Raw genomic sequence first — 18,823 nt, forward strand, 5'->3', positions numbered from 1 at the left:
GCCGCTAGTTAGAGGCGCCGAAATCGCGATGCGTGGAGGTTTCATACACGCACGCACGCGCGCTCGGCGAGAACATCAACAAGAAGAACGTCGATCGGTAAAGGAAGTCCGCGCCCGCAGCTTTTCCGCCTAGATTTGTCGCGCGATCGGCCGCAAGAACTCTGCAGGAAACGACATAGCTTTTGCGCACTTCGTTCCGCGTGCAAAATCCCGCGGCATGGTGCGTATCCGGCGTTCCTAAAAGTTACCGGTACGGCCGCGCGCCGACTCGACCGACCCGACCTTTCACAATTTCGTGTCGCCAACTTGTCAGTCTGACGGGGGCCAGGCGGGACACGTTTGACCTCAGCGCGGAAAATCTGACAGCGTCGCGATGGCAACGGCCGCGGTTCCAAGGCTGCGGCGCCGCTCGTGGAGAGGAGCTTTTGAAGAAACCGAAATCGCTTACCTGACACGAACGTGTCTCGGTACTTTTCGGCGCCGTTCCACATGCAGTAGGCCATCGCGAACGGTTGATGCCGCACGAACCTACGGACGATCCCGACCTAAGCAAGCAGCTAACTGAAATTGCTGCGCAGCGCCGGTAAACGTCGGAACAGGGAAAGCGAGCGTTACGCAAACATCTGACGAACTCAGCTGTCTGCCAGTCTTTGAAGCGGTGAGCAGACAATCTACGCAGGACCGCAGAAAATATTAAACAAGAAAAGTTTATTGTATTTAAAGGAAGTGATTTTTAATAATAAATAAATAATTATTAGAATTTATACTGTATATTTTCACGCTTTCTTTGCAGTAAAATTTTGTGTCACATGACAGTCTCGCAGTTGTACTCAAATATGGCCTCCGAAAACAACACATCTGACGGCGAAAGTGAGTTGCTGGGGCTATTTCGACGATTGCTGGTGCTCTGGTAGCGAAGACCTTAGCGGAGACGAGCTTTGAGAAGCCTCGCGGTTCGCCGAGTCGTAAGTTCTGCGCCAGCTGTCGGCCACGAAGCGGGGAATGGGCGCCGTCCACGCATCAGCTTGCGTGAACCGAGTCGTACCGCTCAGCTGTTTTGGGATCCCAATGTGTCGACCCGTGCGATATGCTATGCCGTGCAGTACAACTTCGCGCCTTTCTTATAACGCCGTCCTGGCCCCACCGTCCGCGCTGGTTCGCTTTGATAATTACATACTCGACGGAGAAAGCGTTTGCGGAGTTTTTTTTTACCCGTTTTATCCGACCACGCTATGCTTTTGTTTGGGAGAGGCGCGAAAAAAAAAAATAAATATCGCATAGTCATAGGGCGCCTTGTGTTTACACATCGCTAAACGCGGCCTTTACTTTGCTCGTTATTCGCCTCGGATTATTAGCCACATTCGAGCGATTGAAGCAATTTTAGCAGACGATCTGAACGCTTCGGTGTTTTCGACGACGTTGCTAGGTTAAAAAAAAAAAAAAATGCGCAAGTCATTTTGCGAGTCCTTGGCGTTTCTCTCATTGCGCAAAGGCTCCTTTCGGTGGGCACACACTATGTTGACAGAATCAGCGGCATTAGAAAAAAAAAAAAAAAAGAGCCCCCTCTCCACGACTAAAAGCGTTGTACTGCGTGTAAATATCAAGCGCGGCGACAAAAGCAGGGTCGTTTATTGTCGGCGCTTGAGAAATGTCATTTTGTGCGTCGAGATGCGCAAGGCGCTGTGCACGGTTCTTGTCTTACGCGGCGTTTTCACCAAGGTCAGATTAGTCATTGTAGTTGTCACTTTAGCGTTGCTGGCGTGATTATTATTGTTATAATAATAATATGATAATATATTTTTTTCTGGAATTCGTCTAGGTTTCCTACGGGCCGCTCTCTCTCTCGGGCCTGGGTGAACGGTCGGGACTCTTTTTTTCATTTCAGTCGTTGGCGTTCGAAATGAACGAGCTTAGCATGCTGCTTTTATGCTCCGCAGAGATTCGTTTTTCGGGACTATCCGGGGCCGATCACGTATCCACAAATCGGTGTCCATTTTGCTATCAACCCAACAGTTAGTTGTGTGCAGTCGCCGCCGTCGCATCGGTTGTTCTGCCCCAGGCGCACTAACAGGTTTGCGTGAATGCTTATGGTTTGATCGGTGTTCACCTGCACTGTACGGTACGACGTGACGTAGGACTAAAGGGCGACAAGAAGAAAAAAAAAAGAAAGCACGTGGACGACACGTGTTCGAGTGTCGTGCACGTGCTTGTCTTTCTGTCACGTGTCGCGTCTCCTAAGCAACGCGCGTCTGTTACATCTCGGTGACAGGCTCGCGCGATATTTTTTTTTTCTTTTCCATAGCTAACCAATGCTTATTTTGGGTTCGCTTTACCAAGGTTAACGAAAACGCATGTGGGAGGAATAACGATTCTAGGGGGACAAAGTGGTGGATTATAGTGTAATTGGTGACTCATAATAATATGTTATAATAGCACTAGCAAAAGACAAGTACAAGAAAAAAAGAAAAAAAAAACGACAGGACAATTGTTGATTTCCGACAAAATTTTTTTTTATTTCTGGGATTATATGTATAGTTAAAAAAGAAATCGCAGAAATCCAGATATAGGAATTCCAGGTAAACATATAGCGGAAGTAGAAAAGAAACAAAATGTGTTGTTTTCTTTTTCCTTGCCTCTTTCTCGCACAGTTAATCTGTTACCAGCTTTGAGGTTTGTTTAAAACACCAACATTACTTGACCAATGAACCGCATTATTTAATGTAGCAGTGAGCAAATTTTCATCAATTAATGCCTGAAATAATTCCATAGTGGGGCATGTAATTATGGTTGGGACATGTTATGCTGTAGAATTTCAGATAACGAAAAATAGTAAAGTGGAACAGTCTCTATTGATTGACTTTGTATTTCGATAATGCATGAGGTCACGGGATCGAATCCCAGCCTCGGCGGCCGCATTTCGTTGGCAGCGAAATGCGAAAACACCCGTGTACTTAGATTTAGGTGCACGTTAAAGAACCCCAGGTGGTCGAAATTTCCGGAGTCCTCCACTACGGCGTGCCTCATAATCAGGAAGTCATTTTGGCACGTAAAACCCCACAATCTATTTCGATAATGCAAAAGAACAATTTCTGAACTCTCAGTAAACGGAACAGAAGCAAACTCCAAAGTATATTTTTTTTTCAGAAAAAGCTAAAATCTCCTATTTTTATTTTGCTACACCTGATGTCTATGCAGAGAGCCATCCTTTAAAAGCAGTGGCAAAGATTCAAGCAGGCAAAAATTTGATAAATAATTAATGCACAGAATGTGAAGTCCAGGCACCTTGGCAGCCACGTGCCCTATAGATAGCCGGAATAAGAATGACCAAAACTTTGGACACCTTACAGCGCGCTGTTTGATAATTTGGACTCCACCAGCACGTCCTCGTGCTAAACCAGCCACCGAGTTGAGCAGCAGCAGTGACATTACTATATTGATACATTGTTGGCGTCTCCTCTATATCAAAACTGGCAAAGCCTAGTCAACCCAGAAGTCGCACACCACGTGAAAAGCTACCTGCTACGTTCACTTCTTTGCTCTTAGCCCTTTCAGGCGCCAATTATTTCTGTAGAATGAAATCTTACTTTCACCCCATTTCTTGCATCATCACAATCATTAAAAGCGTACAGCTGCAGAAAAGACTACGAATTTTCAATTCCTTAGATAGTTTTATAAAGTTAACAAAATGCGGACTCCATGTGAAATCTTGCTGCAGTAACACCGGATATGAGTCCGTCGACTATTTCGGGTCTAGCTGACTTGAGTGCACCTATCTAGCCACTTGAAAATTATGCCTAATGCAACGCATTGTGGAAAACAATGAAGGAAGTAAACCCCCTACATATGACTCATATCGAACAAAAGCACGCAGCCTTCCCACCCTACCTGCCCACTCATTTTACTAAAACATTTTGCGCACATTATTCAAACTTGGAGCACAGTTCCAAACAGAAGGTGTTTCAAGATGTATGTGACAAATTTTAAATATAATTACTTTCATCAATGCTTTTGCTGCTGATGCACTAACCTTGTCGTACTCAGTTATGTACTCGACACCTTAAAGGGTTTACATGCCTAACACCTCTGCACATCTCTCTAAGTAAATGGAACTCCTGTTAATCTGGACCTATTCCTGTGGTGCCTTGAGGTTCTGATTCTACTGTAATAGCAAAATGCAAACTCTAAGCAGTTACTACAAGCACCGAGACAAATGCCAGTTTTGAGATGTCTGTCCTTAGAATATGGTATGAAAGTCATTGGTGTTCTATGTAGCTTTTTTTTCCCCTATGCTTTATGAAAAAGGCTTGTCAGGGCCATAGCGTCAGGAATGCCATCAGCTTGAATATTTTAAGATAATTGCAAACACCCCATGTAAGGATTGCTTGAAGAATAGTACTCTGGTTATGCACATCTATAGGAAAGTGTAGTTCGTCAATGCATTTAGGTGCGTGTGACCTGAAGGCATGGTTGATGGCACTGCATATTGCAAGCCGAATTGTTAGGCAGAGCACCTCGCATTAAAGAAGAGCTTAATATTGCAGAGCGGGTAACACTCGTGTAGTAATGTGGCAGGTGCTGTGTTGGTGGTTTGGCCTCCATGCACAGCTTTCACGCCTTAAGGGCTCATTCACACCAGTGACTTGAGGAGGTCGCACGACTGGTGACCAAAAAGAGACTCAGTGGTGACTGATGTTCACACTGGCATGTGTGACTGGCCCTTTACCACACCGAAATGTCTCGCAATTGATACAGACATATACGAACGTCTTGCTCCTGCACACCTGATTGGTTCAGATGCTTCGCGACTGTGGTCTTGCGACTGAAGAATCAAGCAGTGAGCGACTGACCAGACACAATTACTGTTTCGAGAAAAGCAACCATTTGCGGCTGGTCGCTTTGTGACCAACTTTGCCACAAGTTGAGTTGGCAACCTCCTCAAGTCATTGGTGTGAGTGATCCCTTAGAATGGCCTGCACTGTGGTGTGAACTCTTTACCCAGTCAAATTGTGGTTTAGTGAATCAACATTTTTGTTATTGGCCTGTCAGATCTGTGATCTTCTGTCTGCATACGCATTTAACGTTGACCTTGCCGTTCACTTTTCTTTCATCAGCCTTTGCTTTAAAAAGCCTTGCATGAAAGATTTACTAGGCAGCCCTGTAGCTTCCTGTTTGAGTGATCAAAGCCAGCAAACTCCCAGAGGTCATGCGCAGTTGTTACGCTGGCCCTCATTGTTTGGGGTTCTGCATCAGTTCTGGCGAACGGTAATAGCGGTGTCATTCGTTAAATATTTTTTTTCTGAATCGGAAGTCTGTTCATGCGAGCTTTTCGCAACACGTGCATTTGCATTCCAAACATTAACTTTTGTGCAAAGGCCCTGTTCTCTGTCTATGCTATTTGGAACTGGGCTTTTTGTGCGTGGTCCAAACTTTCGCTGCAGTTAGGGTTTAAAGAATGTTTTTCTGTTTCTCCTATCATGATGAACTGAGTTGAAATTCTTCTTGGTTAAGGAATAGTTGGGTTCAGCATCATAAAAACTAAAATGAGTTAAATTCTGGGGTTTTTCGGACCAGATCCATGATATGATCGACTAGGTGTGCCGTAATAATAGGTTCCGGGTCAATTTTGACCACCTGCAGCTCCATAACGTGCACCCAAATCTAACCATGCAAGCTGCATTCTTCCATTTCGCCTCTCAAATGGGGTAAATGGAAGAATGAAATGGGGGGGGGGGTGAAAGGCATTTCGCACAGTGGTTCATTAAGGTGCCATAGTGGAAGGCTCCAAATTAATTTTGACCAGCTCGGGTTTTGAGTGCACAAGCAAAGCATCTTTGCGTTTTGCCTCCATCACAATGGGGCCACCGCACTTAGGAGTTGAACCCGCGACCTTAGTGCCACTGGGGTGGGTGTCTGTTTAGTAGAACTGTGTGCTTGCTCACGCAGCTGCCATGGCTGGTCAGCGCAACAGCAGCAGCAGCAATGGAAGCAGTAACCAGCAGCAGCAGCAACAGACAGTCGACAGGGAAAGCGGGGAGACTGAAGCGAAAATTCCTAAGACAAGCTGCGAGGAGAACAGTCAGAATGGTGCACCCACACCCCAGGGTGAGTGAGCATTCCCTACAGTCTAAGGGGAAAAATAAATTGTCCATTCAAGAGTAGAAGCAGCCATAGTTAGTAGTAGCCATAATAATAGTAGTAGTAGTAGTACCATCATAATCGGCTTATGCGTGTCCACTGCAGGACCAAGGCGTCTCCCAGCCATCTCCAAATACCCCTGTTCTTGAGCTAGCTGATTCAAAGCTATGCTTGTAAATTTTCAGATTTCATCACACCACCTGATTCTCTGCTGTCCTCTTCCGCTGTGCTTGCCTTTCCTTGGTGGCCATTCTGTAACCCTAATAGACCACCAGTTATCTGCCCTACGCATTGCATTGCCTGCCCAGTTCCCTTTCTTCCTCTTAATGTGAACTTTAACATCGGCTTCTCCCATTTGCTCTCTAACCCACACCACTGTCTCATGAGCAATGTTCTGGTGCAATGGTGGAAAAGCTATGAAGGCTGAGCTTCCGCACGCATGTTACGGTGGCAAGTATGATTCTGCAGAGTTTGACAGCGCTTTATGCCCTGTTTTCTAGGAGCAAGTACTGAATCGGCACAGCTTTGCTGCCTGTCACAAGTCTCGCATTTTCCAAAGCTCGAAAGAGCAAAGTGAAAGAAATCAAAATTATATAGCCCATTAGTGACACTTTGAGCAAGTGCAATTGGCCTCACTTTGGCGGCGAGGTGCTAGATGACGAAACGAGGAATCATTCGGGAAACTGTTGCTCAATTATTGGGGGGGGGGGGGGGGAGAAAAATGCTTTTCTACATTAACCTTTGCAATAAAAAAGAATAGAAATAGTATAATCTTGTTAATGTGTCAATTCGTTTTGAGCAAGTGCAATGAAGAATTACATCCAGAATCCTGGCAGTCAAAATGGCCGAATCCATGGATGGTTTCATGAATGCCAGAAATGAATGTTTCAAGCCTGCTTCGGCTTATGTTACGGGAATGCATGTAACATTTTAAGTCACACATGCAAAAAAAGTGGCCTTAGAATTAGTGATGACTCTGCATTGAGTAGTTGTTTACTTATCCTTGAATCTCTCCAATCCTGGCTACACAATTCTGTGCAGCGAAGCGAGTTCATCTAACACACTTGCTGACAAGTACACTCCACAGCAAGTATCCTAAACCTTTGTGAGACAGGCCTGCGAATTACACGAAATTTGCCCATCTGACTGGAGTAGTATTAAACACTTAGTCGTTGCATTTTGTCTATGTTAATGTAAGTCCGCACAACTGTTTCTCGAGAGCACTGTCAAGTCTGCACCTTGCCTTCCTAGCTTCCCCTTTGTTTTCTCTGAAAATTGTTGACAAGAATTCTAGGAATGTATGTCGCCCGTAAGTGTGGTGCACAAAACTTTGATGCCTCTGATGTTCTTGAATCTTAATAACTCTTTAATAAACAGTCAACATACTGATAGCCAAATAATTTTTGTTATTTGTTAACCAATTTTAGTAGTATCTTCTGGCTTCTGCTGTCGAGCATTTAGAGTTCTAGGGTTGGCAGGTCTGCTATCGTTATGGCAATCGTTTTAAAACGATGCAAAGTTTAGCTGCATTTGGCCTTTGAATGCAGTGCCCGTTGCATGCTGGGTAGGTTTGCTAAGAGAGAGTGTGTTGGGGCAGTTGCAGAGGATGGTGACGCCGAGAGCTTGGGGGCCAGCAAGCAGCAGTCATTACAAGAGGAAGATGGAAAGGAGGAGGGCGGGGAGGAGGAGAGTGCCGTGCCGCTGGTCGTGATGTACAACAAGCGGCGGTACGACGTCAAGGTGGCGCTCTCGGCCAAGATGGCCAAGCTCAAGGAGGAAATACAAAAGCTCACTGGTGAGATTGCACTGCCTGCCTTGAAGGGCGGCGACAACAAGAGAGGCGCACGGGTCTTTGTGTTGTTGGTACAAATGAAGAACGATGACAATGTTGGGATTGGTGTGACGACCTGCGAGAAGTGTGTGATGGCTGTTTGGCAGTGCATGAATGGCGGCAAACTTTATTTCCACAATTTTGACGAGGTGCAGCCCTTCCCAGGGCCGAACCTTTTGGTTGAAATGGTGTTGGTGCAGCCGGTGACCTGTGCATACCCCGGAGAGCCGGTTTGTGCACAGGAACCGAGGCACATGACTGGGGTTGCTTTCTTCTCCTCCTCTGTCATTCCTTGCCTGGTTATGTTGGGCCAGTGTGAGGCCCGTTTTCATCCACAGTCTAAACCCGCAAAAACGAAATCCCACAACGAAATATTTTTCTATACCTGCCGAATGTTACCTACTCGTGCAAGGCTAGCGGGCACCAAAATGTGCTTAAATGCAGTTACTTTACACTAAAATTGCGTAAAATACCGCCACATTACACATGTGTAGATGCTGCCATTTTTGTTTACAAGAACACCCAAGCGCCAAAAGCGATCGCATGCACTGGAAACACGTCATGGCCGCCACCTTATTTGTTGATCGCCCTCTTGAAGCAGCACGCATGTTGCTACCAACATGTGGCGACGGTTCTTGCACACGTAGTGCAGTGCGCAATGTGAACCTCGGTGAGAAAAATGTTGCAAAAACAAGGGAATCCACGTCCCACCGATGTGGAATTGTTTATGCCACTTGAGATGGCGGTTGCAGCATGGAATGCCACACATCGAGCTGTGATTTAGCGATCGTCTGGGAATATGCATCCCTTGCTTGCTACGTGCATGCTACATTGTGGTGCCATCACTGCTATTTCTGGCTTATAAACAGGGCACAGACGTGATTGGGAGCTGGCGCCGTATGTTTACAACAGTGGCACCAATTCTGTCCCATGTTTATGTCATTATACTTTCTTGTGGGGTCTGCTTCCTTGGAACGATGGACACAACACGTAGGAGTGTAAACAAATGCAAAGGAAGTGTTTATTGGCCTTGTGATTCGGTAATGCCAGCTAGGTGACTTGGAAAGCCTAGTACCTCCGTACTACATAAGTATACTATGTAGTTTGTCAAATCACCGTAGTCCAAGCGATTGTGTTTGTCTTTGCCGTGTCACACTCCGGTGCCAGATGGGAAGCTTTCAGCAAGATAGTCCTGACGAGAGTACATGGTCAGTGTGTATGTCGACATTTCTTAGCCAAAGAGGAGGAACCAACGTGCTGTTGCCTCTAAGCCATCTGCGCCATCAATTGGTGCTAGCATGCAAGCGCTCGTGCCATCTCTTGTATCTATGCAACTACAATAATGGGTTCACCACCAGAGCTTGTATGCCATGGGGGAAATATGAATGTCACGGTACGTGTAGGGAGAGTCCTCATAGTGGCCATCGGGTGGTGCTAGCATAGGAACAATCCTGCCTTCTCTTGTTACAGCTGTGCTCCTACGACCCTGACTACTGCCTTTGCATGCATGTTGTGTGTAGAAGATGAACATTAGGGCGTGCGAGAGTTACGAGGGCAGAATGCATGCCTCACTACAGGGCCCCCCCTATAACTTGCAAAAGTTTGTTCTCTATAAAATTGGCATTTTAGACTTTCCGGAGCACCAATCTGTCACTCCGGGATGTGTTCACACTTGTCTTTAGTGGGCCTGTGAGAACACGGTTTGTTTGGTCACATTTGTACAATTAATTTATTTCTTCTGTCTTGTAGGAGTTCCGCCAGCGATGCAAAAGCTGATCTACAAAGGTGGGTGCTTCTATCTAATGCTCAGCTGTCATTTGTCCCATTGGGTCTTGCAAGATTTCGAGACAGCCTTGCCATTTAGGGTGCTGTGGAATTGTTTAGGAAGCCCTAGCTTACGGATATCCTGGTAAAGAAAAGCGTTTAAACTGATACATTTTGCAAGTAGTTGAAGCTGTGGCCGAAATTGAGATGAAGTCTAATAACTTAAAAGCAGATAGTGGAGCGATAATGAACTATGTTATGTAAGTACATGGCATTCTAGGGGAGATAAATTTGTAAAGCCAATTACTGGCGGTTTCTTAAAGGTTGCAGGATGGTGCCAAGGGTAGAGAAATGATGTCAAAAGTGTGAAAAGGTTAGGTAGAATAATAAGGTTAGAATGCTTACAGAAGTAGGATAAAATAGGCTTGTCTCCTAGTGTGATAACTGGACATCACTACTTAAAGTGGTCTTTGTCCTGCAGTCGGCTTAGGCATTCCAATTATGAGGAACTAGGATGACAACTCTACACACAGTAAAACTTCACACTTAGTGAACATCAGTTGCAGTTCCACCTTATTTTCTTTTTCTGAAATAATAGAAGTTGCATCTTATGCTACAATAGACAGTGTGTGAAATTTCGCAAGTCCACTTCTTCAGACATGATCTTAGAAGAAGCCCACTTGCGACCAAGATGGTAGATCAGATCAGAATTGTAAAGGAGACATCGAGGCATGAGCTGGTACCACCTATTGTTCCTTGCACCGTTCAAGTTTTTGGAAAACACCTTTTGCCTGGCCTTCATTATTGCTGATAGCAGGAGTGTCTCCCTGATTGGTACACATTGGAGGTGCACAAAAGCTTGCTTACAATGTTTTACATATGATCTATTGTTAATTAAGGGAAAATGAGACATCGACTCATTCGTAGTAATTGCTATGAAAAAAAAAAACCCATACGGGTTCCTCGAAAGAAAAAGCCTCGCAGTTGAAGAAAAATTCGTCCTGGTCAGGGACCCGAACCCCGGACCATCACCTTTCCGGGGCAGCCGCTCTACCATCTGAGCTAACCAGGCGGCTAGCAGATGGCAGGGCGAAGTCGAATTGGTCAACAACAACAAAAACAATTGGACAACAACAAGCAATAGGTGGCAAAGGCAAGGCTTGATGTAACAGTTCTGCGGAAGCCCGCAAGGTGGAGAGAAGTAATTACAGTCGCCGACCATTTATTCGGACCTGACGGGGACTGTGAAAATGTCTGAATATACAGGTGTCCGAAAAAGCAGATTAAGAAAAAAAAATGAAATACTTTATTCACACGCACTTATTCGGGCTCGGCAGTAGGCTTGAAGAAATCGTGAACGTGCCGTTGCACGCTGTTCCGTTTACATGCAATCAGATAAGCCTGAGTATCGGAGAGGGTCGTACGGTCACTATAGGTAGCTGAAAGCACAGTCAGTGCTTGTACATGCTCCGCATGCGACGGCAGCGTAGCACATGGTGCGTCATCTTCCGACTCGGAGTCATCACCCGGCAGTGCAGCAGAAACCTGACGAATGTTCTCTCCGTCGTCGAGTTCTGCGCATGTCAGTACAGCAGTGTCAGCACCTGTGAAACTGTCAAATGAGACGGTGTCCGGAATCGCAACGCAACCACAGCGCAGGTCTCGGCAGAACATTTTCCGCGTCGGTAGGGAGCACATTGGAAGGCGACAAACCTTAGGCCTCCCGGCACCCGCTTGCCGGCATTCCCCAGCGCAGTCTGCGCAGGCACTGTTGGCGCCATTAGACACTTGACGCGATGTTTCCGTATGCTGCGTTGGATCTCCGGAACGTCGACACAGCACACAAAGCAAACACCACCATGCCGACACCAGTCGCACAAATGAAAAACGTGGCCTACTCGCAGCGTCGTGCGCGAAGAAACAAATCAGCTGATGGATTGTCTTGACATGGCTTACTAAGCTGAAACCAGAACTGTTGTAGAGCCACTCCATCGAACCAGGCAGAAACGATGATGATGAGCGGGAATTTGCATTATGCAAAAAAGAAGTGAGGCGTGCAGACAGGACACAAGAGTAGAGAAGTGGACAACACGAACGCCGTGTTGTCCACTTCTCTACTCTTGTGCAGTATTTGCAGTAGCGCCACTTCGTGGGGCAGCAAGGAGGCTCCGTTCAAAACAAAAATGGCGTTCAGCAAGTCGAACCACGCACCGGTCAGAGTCGGTGCACGGTGCTCTCAATCGAGTTGGCTCAAAGAGTGTCCGAAAGATCAGACGAGAGGTTGCAAGTTGTCCAAATTTTGGCAGGTGTTATACATTATGGTCTGTACGGTGTCTACGCGGCACCGCCACACAATGGCGGTGCCGCGAAGCAGACCGAATAATCGAGCATGGAAAAATCGAATTTTTGGAGTCTGGAAAATCAGTCGGTGACTGTAATTAAGGGAAAATGAGACATCCACCCATCCAATTGTTGTAATTGACAATGGTCTTCATATATCTATACCACTTTGCTTCTGGTATATATGTATTTATTAGCACAGCATACTAGCTGTTGTTGTGTACAGAGATAATCCAGAAGCAGTGAGTTTAATGCAGTTTTGTTGCGAAACATGCGGAATCATTGTATACATGAGCATACAGTATAAAGTAATTGCACAAGGGCGAGTACCTCAGTTACTGGAAGTTCGAATTAACGAGATTCCACTGTACTCGCCACACACTGGATGCCAAGTCATGCATGCACTCTGTTTTTTCACTCTTGAGTTGTGGCATTGAAGCATGTTGCCTTCCGTGTGTGTGCATATGCAGGGGCTCCCAAACCAGACGACAACAAGAGTCTGGTGGAGTTGAATCTGTCTGCCAACGCCAAGCTCATGCTGGTCGGCTCCACCCTCGACGATGTGCTCAACCTAGAAGTCCCCACGCCCGAGCAGCTCAAGGACGACACGCCACAGGGTGTGTTTTTTCTTCTTTGGCATTCTATTGTGATAGCAGTTGCACGATCTCTCGAAGGGTGCGTTCGCGCCGTTGGCACCGCCGCTGCCATGCTGTTAGAGTCGATGGCGCGTGCGCATGGAGGGTTAGAAACTTTTCGGAGATGCAATAGACGCACACCACATTCTGCTGTAAAAAATGGAAGGGGTGTTCTGCCTTTTGCCATCGGCACGAGTGTTGTGCGCGCAAGTACTAGAGCTCCAGCTTTGCAGATATGTGTGTATACCATACTGTGGTGCATGCAGTGGTAGTCTGAGCGGGCAGCAAATTTGAAGCTACAAACGCCGATGGTTTTTCATCAAATGGCAACCCGTGCACCATCCATGCCCGTTGCCTCCCTTGATGGTTGCTGGGGTGGTGTTACTACCGTGCACCTGTACTAGTTACTTTGGGTGCTGCGTCGTGCCAACATGTCATCCTGTGTATTGTTGGAACAGCGGGCAACAAACTCGGGTGTAATACTGCGTTTTGCTATCGATGTCATTGTCCTAGCGAAACTGCCCAATTTAAGATTTCTTTCGTATGTAAATGCGCGTTTGTTTTAACAGGTTGCTGCTGAAGTAATGCATTTGGTGATTGATTACAACTATGCGTATCTTTGTTGGTATCAGCAGTTCTCAAAGCAGTAGTGCATTTAGCCCATCTTGTGACCATGTCTGTTTCTTTCCTGACCATTTGTTGTTTTGCACTGTTTATGCTCAAAACTGGGAATAGTTGGACAACGATGTAGTTGGACAACACAAAATGTTTGTGCCTGTGAAATAATCTCATTGTTATAAAGCATGGAGGTTAGTTTGGGTTGGAGGTTATGTGGCACGATTTTTTTTTTCGGTTCATGTTTCTTTTTTTATGCATAAGCGCAACTTGTTAATCTTGTGCTGTTTGCTAACTTTTTGTGCATTTACGTTTTTCTTTTCAGCCACTAAAGAGCCAATCAGTAAACAAAAAGTGAGTACCTCCCGTTCCTGAAGCCATTGCTTCTCACCCGTTTAACTTCTTGGAGTAAGGATGTTTAACAAGGGCACTGTATATCCGTTCACTCAACGATTGTTATGCTTTTAAGTTGCTTCAGTCATTCCATTGTTTTTCATAAACACCGCTGCTTCTCAGGCAGTAAAAAGAAACACTGTTTTTAAAGAGACAGTACAGAGGAATACTCGGTTAAGGTAAATCAGTAAAATATGGTTCTGGAGTCGCAAGATCAGAACAAAAAATGAGGCAAGTGAGAAAAAATGCGAAAACAGACAGGTGCCAAAGGCCACCCCAAAGTAACAACTACGACTCTCCGTGACATCATGAGTTTTGAGAACGCTTACTAGGGTTTCGTTAATTGTTTATCACTAGTGAAGGACTATGCCACTTTCTAAAGGAATGAAAGACTCTGCCTAGGAAGTCCTAATAATGTTATGTTTACTTGTGCCGATGCAGCTTGAAGATGAGAATATATTTTATTATCTGGACTAAGTCTTTGGACTGTCTAAAAGTTAAAACTTCGAGGGGTGCAAACTATACGTGATGTTATTTTTTAACATTGGAAACATGTTTGAACAAAAGGTCAGTCTGCGCCTGCAAATGTTTTGCCGCACTAAATCGCATAGCGAAGTGAGTTCTGCAGTGCTCATCACTGTGCGATGGTTTCACAAAAGCTGGGCTAAAAACTGCTTCAACAGAGATGCTGAATCCTGAAAACAATGAAGACATTGAGGAGCCATTAGTTGAATCCAACTTTCCCTACTCGTTTTGTTCTGAAAGCCTTACAAGAGTGATTTTGTTGGGTTTTAGAATTGACTCCTATATGCAAGCCTAATAAGAAGCTAAGTGTTTTTTTTTTTTTTTGCCTGCCCACTTTATGCTGGTTGCAGAAAAGCTAAAAAAACTTATTTCTAGTTGGAGTTCAACATTGCGGACTGTACGGCAGGTGCAAACTACCTAAAGAAAACTTTTATTTAAAGACTGAACTGGCCCCCTGCAGAAATTACACTGGGTGCAGACTAGTCTGGAAACTGCAGTACTTCGAAGTATATGACATCGCACTTACGTACCAGCACTGAGGTTTCTGCATGAAGTCAAGAAAAGAAAGAAGAAAGTCTGGCATTTATTTTCCCCACTAGTGATTAACCCTTCTACACATAATTAGTGGGGCACAGTTGTGAAAGAATATTTTACCGGTCTAAACTGAATTAATGTTTGTAATGAGTGTCCCTTGAGATATCTGCACTGTTGCTGTGGGCCGGTATAATGTAATGATCCTGTTCCATTGCTATTCCTTTTTGTGTTTCGTTGTTGGCCTGAGTGGTGGTGTGTTCATGTTATCACTGATATTGGCCAGTCACGAATGGGGGGGTGATAAAGAAAAGAAATCATTGAACGAAGGGAATCCTTATATTATACCAATCCTGGCCTCTTTTCATTCTTTTTTTTTTTTTGTGATACAACCGTCTGTTTTTGTTACATTATTCCCTTGCAGTTGCACCAGAAAGTAGTCGATAAAGGGGTTCCAGAAGACGCCATCCCAGGAATCCGCAATGTCAAAGTGAGCTTAGTGAAGTCATTTGTTTGCCCGTGGCATGCTAAAGTCGCGTGTTTGAGATCACTTCAACACCACGCTGTCTCGACTTGCCGTAAGTCTAGGCCTGCAGTGGATGAAAAGCAGTGCTGTCATAGTTTCTGAAGCATAATTTTTGCTAAATCTTTCACCAGTGTCGCTAAAGTTGTTGCTAAAGTTTATGAGTAAATTTTAGGCCACATAGGTGTTTTGGAGCACTGTAATATATGCTAGCGTGGCGTAAATAATTTTCTGAAACATCACATTTGTCTAGGACCCATGTAAGAGGACTAAACAGTGCATTTACTAGCAGTTTGCGTAGTGAGCTTGTACTTTACTATTTTACTAGCATGGCAGGCGAAATTCGGTGTTTACCCTCGAATTGTGAAGTTCCAAATGGCTCACTATTAGAAAGAACACAGGCAACCTGGTTTTCCAGCACGCAGAAGTGCACGGTCAACATCATTCCTTAAAGTTTCAAGTTCTGTGCACTCTTGAAAGGACGACAAAACTCTGCAAGACTCGCAAGGTTGCATATGTTAACACAGTCGTGACCATTCCGTGACCTTTATGCAGGTCAGACACTCTGCTTCAGCCCCTTTGTCTATCTGAAGGTTCTCTGTAGTACTGGGGTGCTTTGTGGACATTGTAAAATTGTGCCATATTGTCGAATCCTTGTGATTGTGGCATTTTGAGCCAATCAGAGCTGACATGATGGAAAATTTGACATGGCGGAGTTTGTCACTGTCCACGATCGCACCCCTGATTTCTATATGCTAAGGAAGCAGTGGGTTCAGGCTCGCGGAAATGACGTACATGTTTCTACATTTAATCTATATTATTATTCACCTGCTGCATTATAAATTTCACTATAAAGTTCGCATATTTCCACGACTTGAATACATTTAGCACCAATGGTAACCTGAACCTTTAAGACCCATTCAAACCAGTTTCATAGGAAAAAAAAAAAAAAGAGAGAGAGAAGGAAAACACATATTTTGTGAACATACTGTGAACCCTGTGAAGGCAACCATTGCTTCATCGTTGTCACTGAACTTATGAGTCATACAGCCAATTTTGGCCACTCGCATATAACTTTTCAGTAATGAAGTGCATTCTAGAAGCCTATTTCTGCATAAACTTTCCTACCTTCAAAGTCACTAAAAGGTCGGCAAAATTGGTCCGTCACATCGCTGAAAAAGTTGACTGTTGCTAAATTGAAAAGTTCACTGCTATACAGACAAGAAAGCCACTAAATCTAGTGTCAAAATTGCTACAATGGCAACACTGATGAAAGGAATTGTCCACAGGTGAGACCAGAGCTTGTAACATGCACTTCCCCATTTTCGTTTTATCGGTGGGGTTACATTTGAGAATAATTCTGACTGCAATGATCGCATGTAATGACAAATGTGGTGATGCATTTTACGAGTATACGGCTGTGCCTATCTTGAACCTTTGAGACTGGGCTATATGCCACAAAATGAGCATGTGGAAGTGAATGGAAGGTCAAGCTCTGGAATGTACATTTGTGTAGACACCATGGCTATGCGAAATCACTTTATTGTTAATTGTTAGTCTTATAATTTTTTGCTTGTAAGCAGCAGTCGCTAGGAGGACTTGTTCTAGTTTGATAGTCACTTCATGCGAAGGAGTAATCAAATGATAGCACACACCGTATTTTAGTCTAATATGAGGCGGTCATGATACATGTGCTGTGAGGGTGCAAGTTGGGGCACCTGGAAAAAAAAAAGAACTGAAGTATACACACTAATATAGAGTGGCTGAAAAATTATTCATACTAGGCAGCAGGGATTCTCGAAAAAATTGATAATCGAAAGCCCCGAGAAAAATCAGTGCGAGTCATATGTGAATTCCACCTTGTGGTGCGACTTCACGGCAGTGCAAATTTCGCCTTAAGCTGTGGCTTTACGGCAACGTGCGCTAGCTGCCGTGAAGTCAAACCGTAAGGCGAAATTTGCACTGCTGTGGAGTCGCACCTCAAGGCAAAGTTTGCACATAACTCAAACCCCGCCTTTGCTGTTCAATTCTTAAAATTATCGCCGCGGGTTACATGGGGAGAACTATAATACTGCCCCACCTGCTAAGGATTGCTGGTTGCTCCAATTTGTGCTGTGGTTTAAAATCTGGATCGCTGGAAATGTGGCGCTCCTGCTGGAGTGGTGGAACAGCTGCACCGAGAGCGGGCCATTGTGCCATGTTGCGCCAAAACGCCATTTTATGGAGTGGAGAGAATTGCTCCAAGCCTGTGCTGAAGCGTTCATAGGAGCGAATCCCTCCTTCCATACACGCATCACAGCTGGCAAAACTGAAATCAAAACCAACGGCATGCTATCATCATAGGAGGAAGCAGAGGCCCGTCCGTAGAGTGTCTCACCATATAGTGAGAAACTGTACGCACGGTACCACAGAGTATTCCAAAGGGGATGCCACATTCCAGGATGAAAGTTAAACTTTTGGGACGTTTACGGGTGATAGCGGGGCTTTGCAAAAGAGCCGCTGCGATCAGAATCGCACGTGGTGCATAGTTGAAAATCGTATTAGCCGATTAGGTCGAATGTGGTATACGGTGAGAGTGGGCCACTTTGATGAGTAACGGCACGTTTGTTGACGCAAAAGTTTTGTGTCGAGCTTGGCTTGCTGCACTATTACGGTGAAATAACTGTGAACACAAACACAAAATCCTGTTTGGGTCTAGCGCAAGCGCAGTGGCGCTGCCGCTATTTTTTTACTTGCAGCTGCAAAACCTTTGTGGCCTCTATTCGAAAACTCCCTTATGTGCATGGCATGACATGCATATAATGTGTTATGTCATGCTCAGTGCAGGCACGCGTACTGATCGGTCTTGTGGTGAGCCTTTGTGAACAATCTGTGACTGTTACACTGTGTTGCATCCTGGGTTAATAGACACGCATTTGTTGATCTGTCTGAGGTGCCTTCTCTGTGCCATATTGACGAGCTTGGCCATAGCGCCCTTTGTGTGTCGCGGCATCTAGGAGCGTCGCATCCTTTCTTGACCGTGCTTGCAGGGTAAGCCTTGCGCAAACCTGTCTCCACAACATATTGACTAGATAAGTTAAAATTTGCATGGTATATGGTAAGCACACGTACGATAGACCCTACACCAGAAGTGCTTGCTGCTGTGCCAAATTGGCCTTTTGCCTCCACCGAAAGGGGAAATGGCTGTTCCACCACTGCTGCTGCCATATTGAAACAGTAGCTGCATCTTCATGAAAAGTGATTGCGTCGCTGAGCTAAAGGTTGCGGGGTCGATTCTGGCCGTGGCTGTCGCATTCTAATGGAGCTGGAATGCAAAGGTGCTCGTGTACTGTGCATTGGGTGCACATTAAAGAACCGCAGCTGGTTAAAATTAATCCGTAGCCTCCCACTACACGGCGTGCCTTATAATCAGATCATGGTAGTGGCACGCAACATCTTGGCATGCGATTTCTATGAAAAGTGACAATGAAGCAGTGTAGTGCAAACCTTTCGACAGGACTAACTCTTGCTATATATAGCACGGTGTGTATG

The 18,823-nt window shown here is 45.2% G+C and overlaps 1 protein-coding gene and 1 pseudogene across 3 annotated transcripts in view; one reads left to right on the plus strand and one right to left on the minus strand.

The window, feature by feature from the left end:
* Window positions 1-666, minus strand: part of LOC142590123 (methionine-R-sulfoxide reductase B1-like) — a 37,000-nt pseudogene extending 36,334 nt beyond the window's left edge.
* The window catches only part of LOC142590121 (uncharacterized), a 63,187-nt gene that overhangs the window by 41,440 nt on the left and 2,924 nt on the right, over window positions 1-18,823 (plus strand). For 2 of the 3 annotated variants that reach the window (XM_075701989.1, XM_075701991.1), the window contains 6 exons: window positions 5,944-6,102; window positions 7,733-7,930; window positions 9,716-9,751; window positions 12,541-12,687; window positions 13,646-13,674; window positions 15,194-15,259. In XM_075701989.1, coding sequence (XP_075558104.1) covers window positions 5,944-6,102; window positions 7,733-7,930; window positions 9,716-9,751; window positions 12,541-12,687; window positions 13,646-13,674; window positions 15,194-15,259 — 635 coding nt within the window. The remainder of the gene's footprint in view (window positions 1-5,943; window positions 6,103-7,732; window positions 7,931-9,715; window positions 9,752-12,540; window positions 12,688-13,645; window positions 13,675-15,193; window positions 15,260-18,823) is intronic. The other variant, XM_075701990.1, reaches the window with a different exon arrangement.

Source organism: Dermacentor variabilis, chromosome 8 (assembly GCF_050947875.1).
Source record: "Dermacentor variabilis isolate Ectoservices chromosome 8, ASM5094787v1, whole genome shotgun sequence".
Taxonomy (NCBI): Eukaryota; Metazoa; Arthropoda; class Arachnida; order Ixodida; family Ixodidae; genus Dermacentor; species Dermacentor variabilis.